General features: G+C 37.2%; 1 protein-coding gene across 7 annotated transcripts in view; it reads right to left on the bottom strand.

Moving 5' to 3' along the window:
• Positions 1 to 20,180, bottom strand: part of ANKS1B (ankyrin repeat and sterile alpha motif domain containing 1B) — a 441,694-nt gene that overhangs the window by 217,395 nt on the left and 204,119 nt on the right. For all 7 annotated transcript variants that reach the window (XM_037390597.1, XM_037390600.1, XM_037390599.1 and 4 more), the window contains exons 13-14: positions 7,771 to 8,348; positions 5,808 to 5,880 (exon numbers count right to left, since the gene is read on the bottom strand). In XM_037390597.1, coding sequence (XP_037246494.1) covers positions 5,808 to 5,880; positions 7,771 to 8,348 — 651 coding nt within the window. The remainder of the gene's footprint in view (positions 1 to 5,807; positions 5,881 to 7,770; positions 8,349 to 20,180) is intronic.

Here is a 20,180-nt window from a genome sequence, read left to right as displayed (position 1 = left end):
TTTGCATTATTTAAGATGAAGACTTTTGTCCTTACCCCATGGTTCTTAATTTAAAGTTCTCTTTTCTCAGAATAGAAGCCACATAGTTATATTTAGGGTGTTTCTGACTGTTGCTTGACTTGGATGTGAGAGGAGAGACAACATTTCTTGACTCTTCAACCTCTTAATCCACTGCCACAGAACCTTATAAGCACTTTTGATTTGCTTAGAATCATTCTTGCCAGTATCATTAGTATCCTTTATCATATAATAGTGATCAGTAGAATCCTTTGCAACTTGGCAAGTTTGGACTTTTGTGAAGAGGCACACCAGCTATAACGTAAGTGCGAGGTGGTGCAGATGTCTCCACATCACTTTGAGCAGAAGGTCACTTGCCAGCACCGTATTCTATTTCCAATTGGTAACAGAGGTTTTGTATGCTTTGGGCTAGTGTGTTTTTTTTAATTGTCTTTTATCATTGAGATTAGTTCTTACTTGCTCCCTGGTCAGCACTCCTGCTTTTGATTTCAGTGGTAAGCTGTTCAGATGTTGAATGCCCCATGCCCTCAGAGGACATTGGCAGCCATCTTCCTCTCTCTAGTTTCAAGTTCACTCCTCCGGTACCTGTACTGCTACCAAACTGAAAGCTCTGCTTTATTTTTTTTTTGTTTCCAAAAGCACACTGTGGATAAAGTTCTCATGACCACACTCAGCCAGTTTTGATTCTCTCCTTTCACTGCTCCTCTAATTGCTTCTTAACAGATTCCCCTGGAGATCTAAAAGAAGTCTTTCCAGATTTCACCAATAGGAAAATACAGGCCAAAGTTCCTGTAAATCCATTCAAGGATTTCATCACAAGATGTCATTGTCTAATACTAAATAGAGCTATTGAATTAACTATGTATGAAATACTTCCTCTCAAATATTTTTCACTGAGAATGAGATACTATGTAGCATAAAAAGCTCTTCATGCCTGGTAGATTAAGAATATTTGTGCTTGAATTAATGTATTTTTGTTTTTACTAACAGCTCATAAAACCATGGAAGTATAGTATGACATACAGGACTAAGTAAATACTAAAATGAAGGATTCCGTATCAAGCTACATTTGCTTTTCAGTATTATCACAAATTTTACTGTTTGCTAAAAATTTACTAGACAATAAAAGTGGTTTCCTGAATATAGTACTCCATAATCTAGATGCTTTCGGTTCAACTCTAAGAAAAATGTCTGACTTGTACACGTTGATCATTAAATACATTATTTTTCGTCTCTATTGTACAATATTTTTGTACATATATTCATATAAAACTAACAAACCTCATATATTTATATATATAAACACTGATGAAGTATTTCAAAATTATATTTCCTGATACCATACTACTTAATTTTTATTCCGAAGCATAGAGTAGATCTTTACATTTGGCTTAGTGTGGAGCCAGGAAGAAGAGTAAAGGGGAATAAGAAGTTCTGAGATGGAATTTAGGGCCTCAGTACTAAACACTTGGGCAGATAAAACTGTAAGTTAAACACACAGAGATCCAGACAGTAATTAGACGGGGGCTATGTGAGGTATCCCTGAGGAACACCAAGGCACCTGAGATGCTTCTTGCCAATAAACTATAGGAGCTTAAATAGAAGCAGCACACACACACATACACACAAAGCTGATTTGCTGCAGATAACTTCAAAGCAGCCCCTTCCTTGGGGATAAAGACCTATCAAAAAATGTCTTAGGTTGTATTATCAGTAAGAAAAACCTGTGTATTGCCTTGTGGTAGTTAATAAGTGGTAATTAACACAAGCTAAAATCTTAAGTAAAATCTGTTGTTAAAAATATAAATAACACTGTAATAAGGCTCCACTTGATTGGTTACTCCAGTATGTTAACACTGAGATTTTCTGCTCGATAACCCTATTACATTTTTAATAAAAATATAAGAATGTACTTGAAGTATAACATGTTTGATGTCATGTAATGCATTTGTTATTATAATAATTCACTTCTCTTTGCTGCCTAAACTACGCTTGACTGAACCTGGAAAAGGCATAAAGGAATGAAAAGTGGAAAACATACATGTGAAGCTGCATATAGCCAGCTCTATAGCAGAATGAAATGTCTTTACTGCAGTCTGCATGTACAGCAAAATTGATTTAAAACATTGTATTTTGTAGTTGTATTTTGATTAACAGCACATAGCTTGATTTCTTCATTAAAGGAAAAATCAGATTATCATTCTACACTAGCTAAAGACCCTTAAGGAGTTGACAGAAAGAAAAAAAAATGTTGGTTTGTAGGAAGCTGCACACCGAACAGAAAAGAAGTTGGGACTCAAGAGTCCCCTCTGGGAAAAGCAGCAAAGAAAAGAGTGGAACTCGTGCCAAATGAAAGAGCTGAAAAACCAAATGCCACATTTGAATGCCAAGAAAAATAATGCATGCAGTAGAAGCCACAAAATGGCTGATGAGAAGAGTTGTGAGATATTTTCTTCTCTTAAAAGAAAAAAACAGAAAAAGCAGTGGTCATTCATAGGAAAGGACAGAGTAGTACTTGTACATCACCAAGTTATGCAAATTTGCATACATATACTGTTGCTTTTGTCTCCTTTTCATAGCTCTTCCTTGCTGTTGAACATCTTAGTGGATGCCTGGTTTTGCATTTTGTGCCTGTGTACTGCTGTGGTGGGTTGACCCCAGCTGGACACCAGGTGCCCACCAAAGCCGCTCTGTCACTCCCCTCCTCAGCTGGACAGGGGAGAGAAAATGAAATGAAAGGCTTGTGGGTCAAGATAAGGACAGGGATGAATCACTCACCAATTACTGTCATGGGCAAAACAGACTTAACTTGGGGAAATTAGTTAAATTTATTACCAACCAGAGTAGCGTAATGAGAAATAAAACCTAAATCTTAAAAACACCTGCCCCCCACCCCTCCCTTCCTCCCAGGCTCAACCTCTCTCCCAGATTCTCTACCTCTGCCCCTGCCAGTGGCACAGAGAGAGAGGGTATGGGGATTTCAGTCTATTCATCACATGTTGTTTCTGCTGCTCCTTCCTCCTCAGAGGAAGGACTCCTCACACTCTTCCCCTGTTCAAGCATGGGGTCCCTCCCATGGGAGACAGTCCTCCATGAACTTCTCCAACATGAGTCCTTCCCATGGGTTGCATGCAGTTCTTTAACTGCTCCAGTGTGGGTCCACCACAGGGTTACAAGTCCTGCCAGCAAACCTGCTCCAGCCATGGTCTCCTCTCTCCATGGGTCCACAAGTCCTGCCAGAAGCCTGCTCTAGTGCAGGCTTCCAACGGGGCCACAGCCTGTTTTGGTCACCCACCTGCTCCCGTGTGGGGTCCTCCATGGGCTGCAGGTGGTTAAGTGCTCCACAGTGGACCTCCATGGACTGCAGAGGCACAGCTGCCTCACCATGGTCTTCATCACCATAGGCTGCAGGGGAGTCTGCTCTGGCTCCTGGAGCACCTCCTGCCCCTCCTTCTTCACTGACCTGGCTGTCTGTAGAGTTGTTTCTCTCACATATTCTCACTCCTCTCTCTGGCTGCTGTTCTGCAGCAGTGTTTTTCCCTTTTTAAAATGTTATCCCAGAGGTGCTACCACCGTCACTGATGAGCTTGGCCTTGGCCAGCGGCGGGTCTCTCTTGGAGCGTGCTGGCATTGGCTCAACCAGACACAGGGGAAGCTTCTAGCAGCTTGTCACAGAAGCCACCATTGTAGCCCCCCTCTGCTACCAAAACATTGCCACACAAACCAAATAAATTCCACTCCTTGCCTCTCTGAATCACATATTTAAAAATTACCATGAAAATCCACATTCATCACTCTTCACAAACTTCACTAAAAAATAAATTAATTCCCCACACCAAAATCAAAATAAAATCATCACAACACCAAAGGAAAGCAGACAATTTACACAGAATCCACCCCTCCTCCATTCACCACAATTACAACAATAGAAATTCCCCACAATCATTCCACTCACTAACATTGTTCAGTCCATGTTCTGCCTGTTACCTCTCCCAGTCACTATCTTTATCTCGAATTCCTGGAGCCCCAACTTGGGTGCCAGAAACGACTGTGGTGGGTTGGCCTTGGCTGGATGGCAGGTGCCCACCAAGCCACTGTATCACTCCCCTCCTCAGCAGGAAATGAGGGGAAAAAATAAGATGGAAAAAACTCTCATGGGTCAAAATAAAGGCAGTTCAATAAAGCAAAAGCAAAGGCTGCACAGGCAAGCAAAGGAAAACAGATTTATTCTCTGCTTCCCATCAGCAGGCAATGTTCAGCCACTTCCTAGGAAGCAGGACTTTAGTATGCATAGTGGTTGCTCCAGAAGACAAATGTGGTAATAAAGAATGCCCGCCTCCTCCTCCTTTCTCTTAGTTTTTATTGCTGAGCAGACATCATATGGTATGGAATATCCCTTTGGTCAGCTGGGGTCAGCTGTTCTGGCTATGTCCCTTCCCAAGATCTTGCCCACCCCCAGCCTACAGATGAAGGAAGAATGTTGGAGAGACAGCCTTGATGCTTTGTGAGCACTGCCCAGCAGTAGCCAAAACATATGAGGAAAATTAGCTCTGTCTCAACCAGACCAAATATGACTACCATGATAAAAAATAGTAAGCAGCAAATCCCGACTTACTTAAATTAGCTTCAGAAAGTAACTATCTTGTAACCTAGAGTTTCTCTATGAATAATTCTCTCTTTTAACACAGCAAGCTTCAGAAAGAAAAAATAGCCTGCCAGGATAATGTCTGGCACTTTGCATGATATTGTCCCTTACTGTTTTAGAAAAAAGTATCTGAATCGGCTTGTCTTATCTGCAATTATATTGATATTCAGATCAGTTATTTTTTCTTTTTCCTAGATTCCCTTCTCACTGTCCAGCTACCGTTAAAATAGTTGTGTGAACTATTCAGTTGGTAAGACACAGTTTTGTCCTGTACAAATATAATGCTCCATGAAATGGACGCTTGTTAAAATACTTTTTAAAAAATTAATAAAATAAAACAATTTTTAAAATTTGAATTTGAAATTATTAAAATAAAATAAAAATAAAAACTATTAATAAATTTTAAAACAAAATTTTAAAAAGTGATAAGGTATGTAGTCTCCTGCCCAATACATAAACCCAAGTAACTGCATGCAATTTCTAGCAGGGTTGTACCAGTACAGGTGACTTAACATAGCTCTGCCTTAAGACCAAATAATTCAGACATACAAGTCAGTTTTCTTTCCATGAGTTAGGAAGAAAACATAGTAAAATAGTTCCAAAGTTCTTATCAGCACAGCTGCACAGGGTTATGCTGACATACCAAGAGGGTAGGCATGACTTAAGAGTTCTTAGAATTCACCAGTAGGGAAGGTTTGCAAATTTTCCCATCATTGCTAACACCAGTCACTGGCTGTCAGAAATATTTGATCAAAGCAGAATTAGATAATATAATGCTTTAAAAACCGTCAGCAGCTATTGGGTTATATATACTCAGGGTCCTATCATTCCAAACAAAATCTCAGCTGAAAAAGACTGAAAATATCCCCCTAGTAGAAAGGCTTCAGTATGAAGACATTAATGGAATATTTTTTCTGGTAAGATTTCAGAACAACATTAATGACTCCAATATGCTATTTAAAGTAACAGCTCCAGGATACTGCGCCTAATGCATCTCTAACAGTAAACAACATTGATTCTGTTCATGGTTATCCAAATACATACAAAGGTTTTCAACACAGTGGGTTACTTAGCAATATCTTATCCACAGTTTCCCTATAGACAGTTAAGTCAAAATTAAAAAAGTTAGTTCTTTTTCCCTTACTTGTATTGTGATCATTCATCTCCCCCAATCCAGTATTAATTCCAGCATCTATTGAACTCATGATTTTATCAATCTGCAGAAAAGAGAACATTGAAAACAATTGATGGGCTGCATCTTTGTCATTTTGCTTCAGTTTTTCATGCATAAATTTATGGTATTATTACTCTCATTAGGAAAACAACAGTCAAGGTTGCAAAGTGCAAAAATAAAAGGTAGACAATTAATTTCTCCACTTTGATTTTTATTTTGCAATGTTTATATGCTAGCAAAAGCTAAAGCCTGAGACTAGTATTTCTTTTTCTACAGTATGGTTCCTTTCATACTGATGATTGGTATAATCACTAGATGTCTATTTAAGCAATAATATTAATGCATAAGAATATTGGGTTTTGTGTTATAAAAGTAAAAAACCAATTATTCAATTAAGATTTCAAGAGATTTTCCTAGGTCCCTTTTTTCCACCTGCCCCAAGGCCACTGAATAGGTATGAAGCATAGCTGTGTCCCCACATACCACAGAATGATACAGTTTGTGAAACAGCACTACATTGATCCCAAAACTCATTTGCACATTTCTAAATTACATTGAACTTGCTATGTCAAACTATTATACTTATTTTATTTCCCATAAGAAGGGGACAAAACAAAAAATAAATCAATGGGCTGGTTGTGTCTGAGAAGGCAGACACAGAGAACCAGGTTTTACTGACCTTATTATTAGAAATAGTAGAAAATCTGTGTCCTTTTTAGAAACTATGTATTAGTCACGGATGACAGAAGAAAATCTGGCGATTATGTCAGAATCTGCAGATTTAGGATTCTTACCCTCTTTTTCTAAATAAACTAATTTATTTTTTTTATATTCAAAACAATCAAACCTTGATGTCCCCCTAAAGAGGCAAACTTAGACCTGACTTGTATCAGGATTTCATAATAATGTATCCAAGTTATTAAGACCAAAATTGGATCCTAAGTACCTCTCCACTGGGAAAGTATCTGCTTTATAACAAAAACTACCTTCAGATGCCCTATCACACCAGACGTTTAGATGAGCTGGAAACTTTTTCTAGAAAAATAATTACACAAACAAGCCCTGGGATCCTTCTGAAATAATATAGCACTCTGGAGATATATACATTTCCCCATAGCAGTTGTTTTAAATAGCAATGTTTGCTTCTCTGTAATAGCAGTAAAGATCTAAACGTTTGTCACTCTTAATATATCTCAGTAAGATGGGAGCTTTTTATCTATGAAGAATCATTTACATTCTTGAAATTTAGCACATTATTATTTAAAATAAGGTCTCTAAAAATTGTTTTAAATCTGGTTCTAAAACTAAAAGAGTGTTCTGTATGAGCAAGCATGGGCACTACAAACTCAGTGTGGACATTTCTTTTCAGAGTCCCAAATTCATTGTAGCTATAAGTGTATTCCCACTTCACACAAGGGTCAGGTATATGCCAAGCATTCTGTACAAAGACTACATACCAGTTAGAAGATATGTTACATAGGGAGGGCTTGTAGAATGCATGATCAACCTAAAAATCTTAAGACTCTCCATCCCTGTTATTTTCTCTTGTCTCTTGCTGGCAGGCATTGCCATGGTGGGAAATACTTAGCAAATATGTAAATAATGGGCATAGCTACAAAGAATTTACCATTTACAAATTTTATTAGTGTCAGTACTGAAAAATTTAGTAGAAAATAATTTCAATGCCACAACAAATTGAGAATTACTTCTGATTAACCTCATTCACTATAGAAACAATAGACTTCATTATGTGTGCAGCATTTTGAACAGAAATGCATTGCAGTTTGTGCCAGCTGTCAAACCATCATGCACTACATCTGAGGATTTGCAGTGTGGAAGAGTCACTTGCTATTTCATGTCTGAAACGGAAAACGGTAACAGCATTTTCACAATACCATATATTCGCTTGTACTTAATAATGAACAAAACTTACTTCTTCCCATTCTGATGTGAAGGAAGGTGTTCTCTCCGAATTCCCTTTGGAGCACTGTTGGCTTGGTGTGGGTTCACTCCAGTTGCTTCGTGCCTTTTTGTCATTTGGCGGATGGGTGATAAGATTAGAATCAGATTTTGAAACATTTTTGCACAAATGCATTTCAAGCAAAGTCTTTGGTAAAGATCGTATTCTCCCAAGTGTACATGCTCGCTCCACAAATCCCCCAGTGGTAATAACCCATTGTTCACTTATCCTTGTTGATGGGCCAACCAAGGTATGATTTTCTGCTGGTTTAGTTTTAGTATGGAATATGGTTCTGTTCACAACTGGTGGCTTTTTTTTCTTAACGGGAGGATCCGTGTTGCCTTCCTTTCGTAGCTGCTGCACTGTGTTCTTGCTCAAAATGCTGTTCTCTAGTGGACCACTGCACTGGTTTGCTTTGCTGTACAGCTGGAGTGGATTATCAGGTGGGTCACACGCAGGCGACGATCCATGAAGTAAACCTGCAAACTGTTCAGCAGGGTGTCCTTCAGGAAGCTCACTTTCAGTGGATGTTTCTCCCTGGCACAGATATCCTGAAACAAGAGAGTACCTTGTAAAAAAACAGGGCAATAAAATACTGCAAACAACAAAACCCACACTCTCTGCAAAAACATTTTTGTATGCTACTTGGTTTTTTCTTATGTACAGAAACAAAAGATACTTATGCCATGAATTGATTTGTTAGTCTCTTAAAAAACAATTCTCTCCTTAAACTTGACTGTTTTATCCTGACTGGTTGAAAAACAGCCAAAACCACTTAGCGCTACGCATAAATCCCAGGAAAAAACAAATTTATAAAATAAAGTAGGTCACTGCTATTCCATCAACTTGATGGTGTCTCTTTTAATTTGTTATTGAGCTGAAATGTGTACAAATTATACAGTTTAGTATGATGAATTAGCAAGCTAGTTTGTAGGTAGTAAAACACATGAAGAACTAGTATTGTCAGGAGTATTGTTAGTAATCTTTCTTTTTATAGTCATTATAATAATAGTGAGTTTACACTATGATGCCTTTTTACTGACAGTCTTTAAAGAATAGATCTGAGTGTTGTTTTTATTTCTGGGAACTTTTGAGAATAGATGCAGAGTAATTGTAAACATTGGAGAAAAAGAACAGGAAATCAAAGTCTTTCTGAAACAAGTTTTATGTGCAATTTAGCACACACACACACACAAAAGGAACTGCATAAAAATGGACTTTTTGGCACAATTCAGAGTGGATTATTAGAAATTTATAGGTTTTCTTATGCCTGTTGCTGTAAGGACTAGGAGGAAGAAAAAAAAAATAGACACACCTTTTTCTACCTGTGCTGCTTCATTTAAGGTATTGCTGTAGGTATTATCACTCTATCCACATGGCACTGAGTTACCATATTCTACTCAGAATAACTGTGTCCCGACGAACAGTTGCATTTCTATAACTACCCCATTAAATACATTAATCTCATTTTTGCTAGAATTTGTATGTTCATATGTAGACTCTAACTGCAGGACTGTACGCACAGCACTAGCTACCAGAAGGAATCAAACATAGCATCATGTCATAATCTGCAATGAAATTGAGCAGGTTCCTCCTATTTGCTAAAATGTCTACTAGTAAAAAAACCCCACAAATCTCAAAATATCACTTCTAAAAAGAGATAGTATTTGATTATATGAATGACAGAAGAAAGATTTTGGTGTGTACTTCAAAACACCATCAGCTCTTTTACTAGTCCGCAGCTTAAAAATGTAAAACTACATATTCTTCTTATTAATCAAAATATCATGATACAATTTCTAATCAAGATTAGAAGCGCAACCTAAGAAAATTTACTTTTCTTCTTTGGGAAACAACTGACTAGAATATAGACTTAACCCATTTTGCAGCTAGAAAGATGAGGGGTGTTACGGCAAAAGGTTGAATGTGAGACATGGCAGAGCTTAAGGAATCAGTAACATCAGAAAGGTTGGTTTGGGGAAAAAAAGGCAGGGGAAAAGGAAGCCATGGAACATTCTCACTTTCTTTGCTTTCTGAAAGTTGCTAAATTAATTGCATGCCAGCAATTTTGAAGGTAAACTTAAAATGAGAAAATAATTATGCAAATAAGGATTTCCTTTGGTGTTTTAGCCTTACATGAAAAACGCAGTAGCTGGGATTCTTGATCCAGGTTGACATCTCATTTTATGTATCTACATGGGTAAGAAGTATGTAAGCTCCCAGCATAGCCAGGGATGAGATTGAGAAAGTCGGTGGATCCTAGAGAGTGATGCCCCTTGCTGTATGTTGTGGCTGGTCAGCTGAATCACTCCCTGTACTCCGTTAACTGTGTTGACTAGACTGCTCGTGACTATAACGGGAGACAGCATCCAGTTTGCATTCAGACACCTACATTTAGATGTCGTAATCATGAACTGAATCCTGTTGTGCTATTCCAGGGATGTGTCTTACAGCTGTCTATCGAACTCATGTAAGAGTTCAATGTTTTTGTCATGACAAGACAGGAGAGAAGAATAAATCAGGAAAAAGAAAAGCTTACCTGGGCTGCAAGAATTGCACTAATATCTACAATATCATCAATATCTTTCCTACATGTATACTACTAGATGAAATTGCCCAACAACTATTAGGATCTAAAGGAATTTGCTAGGTTCATGTCCTTTAAGCCAAACTCTCCTCATTCTCAAGACAGAGCTGGCCCATCCAAACAATTACTGGGAATGGTCTCTGGCCCCAGCTAGAACTTGTGCGATGTCTGGGTACTGTCTGGGTGGGTACTATTCAGTACCAGCCAAACTTTACCTAAACCCACAGAACAGTTTAACAGTGCAGATTGCCAAGCACCAATGTTGTCTTATGCCCTGATTTTGTTCAGTTTGCTGCTGTAAATAAAAGATGTTGTTTCTGAGAACTCCATTTCTGTGATCAGTAAATACATGTAGTGACCACTAGAAAGAGTGTGTGTGACTTTCTAGCAATGGTGCAGTGATAACATCAAAACATTACTTTTGGTTATTTTGTTAGTTGAAGTGGCAGAAGTTCGCAATGTATGCAAAGACTAAGTATACTGTATGAACCTTTTCAGCTTCATTGTTCAGTACAGTTATTGTTGTGCATGTGTAAGTACACATATTCTAATACAAGTATAACTCATGCTTAAACTACCCGCAGAAACACTTTAAAGAAGCCAGGAAAGATGAAAACAAAGGTTCCCTGTGCAACCTTTAGTCTTCTTATGTATTAGCAGCATTGTATTTCACTTTTTATATCATCACCTTCATTTTTAAAAAAAACCATCTGCCTGTTTCATTTAGTACTCATAATGAAGTTTGGTCAGTGGAGAAGAAAATCTTCAACATTTTACATTCTCCTTACTCAAAAAGAGTGATCCTACTACCTATTTACTACAGAGCATTCACATTATTCTTTCAAGATCAAGCTATTCAGCAGCTCCTCAGAATTTTTATGATGCCCATTACCTAAGGAGTTTACAAATACAAACTCATGTATCTCTACAGGGTGAGGCTGTAATGTGATAAACATCCTAATTTGATAAATGGAAGATAAGGCACAAGGAGATAACGCTGAAAATGTCCACAAATTTTGGTCATCCAATTAAGATTTGCTTTGTTCAGAGTACTGAGCATTGTATAAGTATTTTCAAGGCACACTTGCTATTGACTTCAGTAGTTCTATAAGTCAGACCCCTAATGTCTCAAATTCAGCATTCAAAAAAACAAGGACCACTGCTATTGCCTACTTGGATAAAGTTTGGTCTGTCTTAATCAGGATAACAAAAGCTCTGGCAGAGAGAGTGTTACCTGCCACATTCAACTGCCTCAGCTGTCAGTTCTCTTCTTTGATAACTTTTGCTTTAACTAAGAGCTTTGTTAATTATATGACAAAGAAAGCAAAGGTCTCATAGCTATGCCACCTTCACCCCATGATTTTGAGCAATGCAAACCACATCTATATTGGCAATGAAAAAGACTGGGGAAAAAAGTATGTGGTCATGATAACGGTGAAAAAGCAAGCTGCCTTGCATGCTGCACTGCAGCCCTAGAACAGGTTATCCAGACAGGTGGCACCTCCATCCTTGGAGGTTTTCAAGGCCTGGCTGGGAAAAGTCATGCCTGATCTCATGATGACAGTCCTGGTCCAAACAGGAGGATGGACTAGGTGACCTCCAGACATCCCTTCCAACCAACACTCTGATGATCCAATTATAAGTCTGAAACTTTTGACTTCTGAATTGGTAACTGTTAAGTCTAAAGGCTCTTTTAATACAGATTTGTATTATTATTTTAGTTTCATAATGCAGTTAATGAAGGGTACTTACTTCCTTTTAGAAGGACACTTCAATATCCTTGCTAAAATAGGCTATTTTATTAAAAGCTAAGGAACAATATTTAAGTAATTGCCCATATCTGAGATTGCTGTCTTTTTATTGTTGCATATTTCTTCCATAAATTTTAAGACAACCAATACTGAAATCACTATTTCTTCTGAGGCTTGGTAGTGATGCACAAAATGTGATATTTTATGTATTATTTTCTGGTTTGAACCATATCAAAATTATTGTTGTTTTGAATACTGCTATGCATTGAAAAAAAACCCTCTAATTGTCTATAATGATGATCAATGTCCTGTGTGGTTAGAATTAATCTTAAATCTACTGATACATCTGAGAAATTCAGACTTTCCATTCCTATCGTGTTCTATCCCCTAACTTTATCATATGCTTTTGAACCTTTTCATTAGATGCTTTATTTTTGTTTATTTCAACCAATTTAACTGGCACTAAGAAACGACATGATAGGAAATTACATTGCATAGATCTATACTCATCAACAGTAGGTTGATGATACCAGCTTTGATTTCTCATAGACTTTGAGTAAGCCTTCTGAGAACAGACTTTGAGAAAGAGCATGGGGATACCACAGAGAGAGAATAGGTGGAGAAGTTCAAGTTCCTGGATTGAATCCCAATGGAGAGAGTTTTCTGATTATGATAAATTACTTTTATCTTTTTGCAAGGACATTTATTTTTGTAATCTTAAAAAAACCCCTCAAAACCCAAAACAAAAAAAACCCACAAACAAACAGAAAGAGATCTTGCTTCCTCACCAAATACTGCTTTTCTTATCACCTTATCTTTTTACTTGTAAATAGTATCCTAAACACTAAATCATAAACATATGTCATTTCTACTGATCTTTAGTGATATTACAAGTGCATGTACAGTTCACCCACCTGAGCGGATTACTTCTGAATATCACAGTGATAGTGCTGCGTGTGTATGTTGCATGGAAAACATTCACATTTGGAACCACAAATAAATTCAGTTCTGTCATAATCTCAAAGCCACAGATACATATTGCTATTATCACCAGTTTATATACAACCAAAGTGGCATTTAGGCAGCAGATTGCAATTCAGTCAGCTACTTATTTACACACTGGTGCACACCAGCACAGTTGCTTGTGGTACATATATAGAACTCTGTGGAATATCATTTCTCACTTTCAGTATTTAAGAATTACAATTTACAGATGCTTCATCAAGCTCATATATCTATTTTCTGAATCTGACACCAAGGCTGCAGAGCACATTAAGAAAATCAGGAGCACACTAAATACTGTGAATTTTAAGTTGGAAATCAGGTTATTCGGATTTGCATCTCAAGAGATTTCATGTTCAAAACTAAAGTACATTCAGGAGAAAAACAGTTGTTAATAATAGTAATGAAAAGAGCTGTAACAGATAAATTATAACGACAGAGTTACATCTTTAATAGGCATTGCTGTTGCCATGGAACAAGTTTCTAATGTAAAAAATCTACTAGAAATTTGTTCTATAGCTATGGTAACAACTGTATTGTGACACCTGCACTATTATTCTATTCAAGTTCTGTTTTCATTTGATCCAGAGGGATGTTTTTAGCAACACACTCTGCACATGTGTAATATTTGCCAAAAAATGTATTCTCAACTCCCTTTTCCACACACTCAGTTGATTGATAAAACTAACAGTCACAGTTGAGTAATATTTGGAGAGTTCCCTCTCATACAAGAGTGGTTAGCAAAGAAGTCATCTTATTTTCATGGTAAAGATTGCTTTGGACACACCAGAATACATTCAGGAGTGATGATTATCGGTTGTATGGCCAAAGTGATATCATAAAATGAGATGATCAGCAAGAAAAGACGTAAGACAGAAATTTCGTATTATTTAAAAACTTAAGTAGCAATATTCAGGAAGGCATTATTTCACACAGCAAACAATGTGGTGCTCTGACTAAGCTCCAGCTCTGTGATGGCAGCATGTTGGCTGCAGATATCTTTGATGAGGCAACGCAATGTTTTCTCACTCTAGTAAATGTTATAGCGAGGTACCATGGACCTGTGTGGGAGACATAACAACACTATTACTAAGCAACTAATAAAGGCTTCTGCTGTCACCAGCAACAACACAGAAAAGGAGCAACGGTGTCCAGGCAGATTATTGTTTCTGCTTCTGCTTCCTCCCAAATCTAAAGAAACCACCAGAAGGTTTGCAAGTTTGGTGCCTGCAGTCTCCAGGCTTTGTGCCCAGGTCCCATTACCAGCTTCTCAAAGACGCACAGTCCCTTACACATCACAGTAAAAGTCTCTGTGGATTATGTGTTTGCTCTTACCAGCTTCCTAACTGCCAATCCAACCCCTTAACATTGCAGTCTGCCCTTGACTGCGTACTGAAGGATTTTACTGCCTCACTATCACTAACTTGGTAGTTTCACTGTCCACATTTTATTCATCGTTTCACAATGACCCATCAGGAACTACAAAAGGTAAGAAAGATTTTTGGGGAAAAACAATTCCGTGAAGTTTTCTGAACGTTGCTTGCCAGCCTCTAATGAAGAAAAAAGGTTTCAGTGAGGAAGGATATTAGTTGGTAATTATTGCTAGTTCTAACTACATTATAATACTGAAATATAGTTCTTGCTCAAAATTTCAGCAATAGCAGTGTAATCTGGTGCAAACAGAGTTAATTTTCACTCTTATAGAAATGTAGTGACTCTCCCATACATTTTCAGAAATTTGTTTTGATACTTGTAGAGTGTATTCTGTATGTGAGAGAGACATAATGTAATTTTTACATAGATCACATAAAGGGTTAATCTTTAACTGCAAAATTCAACCTAGACAAAAATACAGAGCTGCAGCTGCCACCTCCATAATGCTGTTTCCATGAGGATTTCTTTTTGTGTGACTATATAAGGCACGGTTCCTAGATGTCTTAATGACAGACAGCCTCTCATGAACCACCACATTTACAGCACAAGAATCTGCCTTATACCTGCTCATCAAAATAAGAATCCTTCAGAAAACTGAGACGTTAACATGTTTACTGACTAAATATTTCAGGCAGAGAAACAATGCTCAACATCCTCTAGGTGAAACACTGGATTAATTCAACATCCGTTTTCAAGCTAAAATTCTACTAGAATATTTCAACTCTACCAAGCAGCAAAAGGAAAAAAAACCACTGGTATTTCTTTATAACACAGAAGCAACCTTTCATAAGAAATTCTGAGAAGTGAATGGAAATTCATGTGAAATGTAATTTTGCAGAAAGATCACATATAATTGCATTGAGAAATTCTGTGGTAAGCTCTTCTTGCAGGAGAGAGCTAGCAGTTGAGTGGGCTGTGGCTGTGCTCAGAAAGTATATGTTAATTTGACAATGTAGTACAGCAGGGAAGGGTAACAGAAGAGGAAAATTTGGTGACACTTAACCAAAATCAGTGCAAAGCAATATGAATGTGACAGATGAGCTCCTCAAACCATATCCTTTTTGTTGAAGACTCTAATGAAATCTTGTTAATTGTTCTACTCCTGATATTTCACACACCACATGCAAAGAAGGAATGACAAAGTCCTCCACCAACTGGGAACAAAACTTACTGTCAAAGCAAAAGTGACTGGAAAAATAATGGATGGGTTTTAGAATGCTGTTTCCAAAAAGAGATACTGCTCAACAATTTCAACACTTTTATTTGGAAAGAAGGATTTGTCTAAGTAACAACTAAATTAATTTGCCTAAGTAAAAACAAGCATGAGACAAAAGCAGAAAGTATACAAAATACATGTTCTGGTATTTGCACTGATCATACATTTCTATCTCTTCCTAACATTGTTAAAGTATATATTTCTGGTCTCAGCAGTATTTTTAAGATACTTAAGATGATACAAAGTAGTTTGCCTCTTCTCAGTCCACAAGCCCATCTACGCTTTCATCTTAGAATTATGTTTCAAAGACAGCAAGAATGGAATAAGTGTTTTTACAAGAAAGAATGCAAAATAAAGCCCCCTCCATCCCAAATGGCCTCATTCAACTTTTACAAAATTGCTTCTTAGGCAGTAGAAACAAAGCTGTAAGGACATCAAATGTATACATATTAAAAAATTCTAGACAATACCTCTAGCTGTAGAATTATAGTCCAGTTCTAGATGTAGATACATGCAGTCATAGAAGACTACATCCATAACTGCAGTTTTTCAACTCTATGTGGAACACTTACTGAAATTTTATATAATCACTTATATGCAACTGGTTTTAAAATAATCACTAAAAATCATAGTTTTTTCATAGTCTTTTAGTAAGCTTGCAACTCACTACCTCTTCTTTGTTATAAAACCTCTTCTTTGTTATAAATACTGGGTGGGGAAAATGAAGGAATAAAAAATAGGTTCTCTATATTTATTTTCCCCTAATGATTTATTTGGGGGTTGCAAATATAAAAGAAAAACCATATAAATTATTTTGAAAAGTATTTACAGAATATAAATGATCTTAAAAAAAATCTAAATTGTTATGTGCAAAAGAATTTAGCTAAGAATACTGATTTTCTAGGCAGATTGACAATCTCTAAAAGATGTTTACTTTTCACAAATAACTGTAGTTACTTTAAAAATGTCACACACAGGATGCTTAAAAACAGATTTTGTGAAAAGAAGTGAAGAGGTTCGGGTGACTAAACCCAGACATATATGGCCATTTTAGACACAGTAGGGTACCCCAAGGTGACTGCAAGGGCTGACAGATGTGACACACAGCTTATTTGAAACCTGAGTCTTTCTGGAAAAGTATCAAGAGGTCAATAATAGTATCTGGAGTGTCCAAATTGGTCCAGACATCTCTTTTTAGGCATTTGAATTGTTTCTTAGAGGTTCAAATGGTAGAAGACAATGAGCACTGATGGTAATACCCACGTAGACAATGTATCTCAAAGAATCCATTACTGTGGAATAAATAATTGCGTACGTGCATATACCCCACTTCAAATGACTCAGATACACTTACCTTGGATAGGAACTGAAAAATTGTTAGCATTTTAGGTAATGGTTGTTGGATACTTCTACCAAATTAGCCATCAAGTTAAGAAGCTGGATCACCTAAGTGGAACACATCATGAAAGGTTGGCTGACCTCAGATATCCACTCAGGACATTTTGGAAACATATGTTCATTCAGAACATGGAATTAACCTGCTATGAATTAACTATGACTGCTAGGAGAGTCAACATGTAGCTAGGAAGCAGGAAAGCACTTGTTCAAGTTCAGATTTAGTTGTAGGGGGAAAAAAGCATTAGACTACAACAGGTCAGACATGGTAGAGCAGTGAATGAATTCAGAAGACAATTTTCAACTTCCAGAATCCATCACAAATGACACTTTTACTAAGCTCTCTTACTAAATAAATAAAAATAAATGAAAAATAACAAATATTATTACAAAAATGTGTATGAATTATCTACTGGTTGCCGGTCAGAAACTCTCACAAAGACATTTCCTTGATATTTCAACATATAGGTCAGTATTCTTGGTTAGAAACAGAGGGTCTGCCATCCATGTTTCTGAATGACAGAATTTGATACAGAGGCACAGTTTAATCCAATTAAAACCTCACATAACTGGTTGAAAAGTCACACAACTTAAGTGCTGCACATAGAAATTCTGAATTATTTACCTTCTGTTAGGATCATGTGAAAGTTAGAGGACACAGTCTCACTTAGTGAATAGCTGTGGCAACAGAAAACACAACCACCCACCCTACTGCTCTTCAGGCAGAAGGTATCATTCATTGTAAGAACGGCCTTTGTTCTGCTTAAGGCAAATCGGCTGTGCTAGTTTGGGTAGTGTAGTTGAGTTCATCTGGTTTATTTTGCTTGAGATGGATTAGAAATTTCTCACAAAGCCCTTCTGCTGAAGCTAGATCCAGGGGTGGCCACCTATGAAAGAAGTGCAATGACAAGGAGGTGCTGGTAACATCTTTAGTTCTACAGAATTCCGCCATTCACAAAAGGATGAAACTTCTCTGCAATGTAAGAGTCAGCTTTCCTCTCTGAAACACATTAGGTGGATCGCCCACTAAGGTACCAAATATCTCTGCTTTTCAAATAGATTACATCTACTGAGAATATTTTCTTAGGTGGAATAATGTGCATGACAACTATAAATATTAGCATGGTCTAATAAAGCAAACTAATTTACCAAGCTAAAAGGATTTAAAGTAGTATAGCTTTCAAAAACATCCGCCAGGCTCACAGACACGCATGAATAAAGTAGTTTAAGAGTCTAGAAACCGTAAATATGAAAACACAATGTGAGTCTAAGGGATCAGAAAATACACTAATATTGGTGGGCATTATCTTATTATAGGCCCATAATTGACAGCCCAGATTTGGCTCAGGTAACAGTCTGATCAGAATATCAGGAATAGTAGGTTGTAGAAAAATCTTGATCAGAGAACCCTATCCAGTTGTTGGCATATCTTTAATAAGTACATGAAAGTTCTTTACTGTGTAATTAGATACTTTGGACTTAGCAACTAATTTTCAGAGTTAACTAGTTCTTATCTACAGTGTCAGAGAAAATAAATGCTTCGAGATAGGTTAAAATGAGTTCATCAGGTCCTGAAACCAGAAACATCTGAAGCAAGATAGGCCTACAATGTTATTATTGCTTCATTCTGCTCTAATTTACTTATGTTTCACTCAGCATGGGGAAGACTGACAAACATAAATAATTACGTTTAACTGTGAACTAAGGACTCAGATCAGTTAGATCTGGTCTTCCGATCATATATGTATTTCTATTCTTTAAGCAAGTGTCCTTACATTTCACCCGAGGAACAGGTGAGGAGAAAATGGATCACTGTGATCTTGTATGTAGATATGTAGATGGGCAGAATCTGCATCAACAGGGAAGTCCCATGCAAATACCAGGTGATCTGATACATAAACATACACCTCCTGCAGACAGAGTTGTAAATTCTATCTTGATTCACCTCTGTAAATTCTATCTTGATTCACCTCTCTCATAACTAGGGATTCGCATTTTCAATTGGAAATATCAGATGAAGCTGAGGAAGATGTCACTTGCCATAACGGATTCTCAAGAGAGAGAACTCTGACAAATGGCAGCTAATTGCAACTAGGAAAGCTCAAAAATAACATGGAATGATCCATATTTAGGAACTGTAACATGCAACAGTTTAAAGTCATAACATAACATAAAGCAGGATTGTATAGCTGAGAGAGCAGGGATAGAGGAGAAACAAAAAAATAGTAGATTTCCTAAAAGCTGTGTACAACTGTGACTGCTCTTCAGACAGGATACTATGAAGGAGACACTTGTATGAATGCAGAGAAATAATTAGGGGATCACCATCATCTAAGTTTTTTATTCTTCTTTAGAAGAATATCCTAAAAATCTTTGTAGAATGAACCAACAGTCAGAAGACTTATATTTGAAACGATTTGGTAAGCTCACCTGTCTCCTTCAAAGATCAGGGGAGCTGAGACTGGAAATGACAGAGATGGCAATTTTTTTCAATGGATAGATCACAATCTATTTGACCTCCTTGGATCAATCATTTTATTCCTAATCCAGTGGATCATCAGGACTTTCCTCTACTGGGAGGTCCATAGGAGATACTTGGACTTCCTTTGTAATGAAAACAGCAAACATTGAAGTTCTGTCTGCAGCAATGGATTTGTCTGTTGGCCACGCCAGTGTTTTGTACATGTCAAATACTGCTTATGAAGGTATGCGAGCCACCATTTGCCTTTTAGGTACAACAGTCCCCCATTCTTCTGGCTCTGATTGCTGTGGTCAGTCAGAAGCAGATGGCTCTTCCTATTTACGGTGTGGTTCCCGACTGAAAAGTTTGTATGGGTAAAGTGAAAGAACACACTATATTTCTCTTAGCTGTCTCACTGAAAACTTAGAAATGTTGCTTTTTCATTTCACATGACAACAAACTTTCGAACCTCAGTATTTTTTGTAATAGAGGTATCCCCCAGACAATGATTTCAAACACTTCCTCAGTATTGGATGT

Source organism: Falco rusticolus, chromosome 5 (genome assembly GCF_015220075.1).
Source record: "Falco rusticolus isolate bFalRus1 chromosome 5, bFalRus1.pri, whole genome shotgun sequence".
NCBI lineage: Eukaryota > Metazoa > Chordata > Aves > Falconiformes > Falconidae > Falco > Falco rusticolus.
Note: the sequence above shows the minus strand (reverse complement) of the source record. Positions and strands in the feature narration are given on the sequence as shown.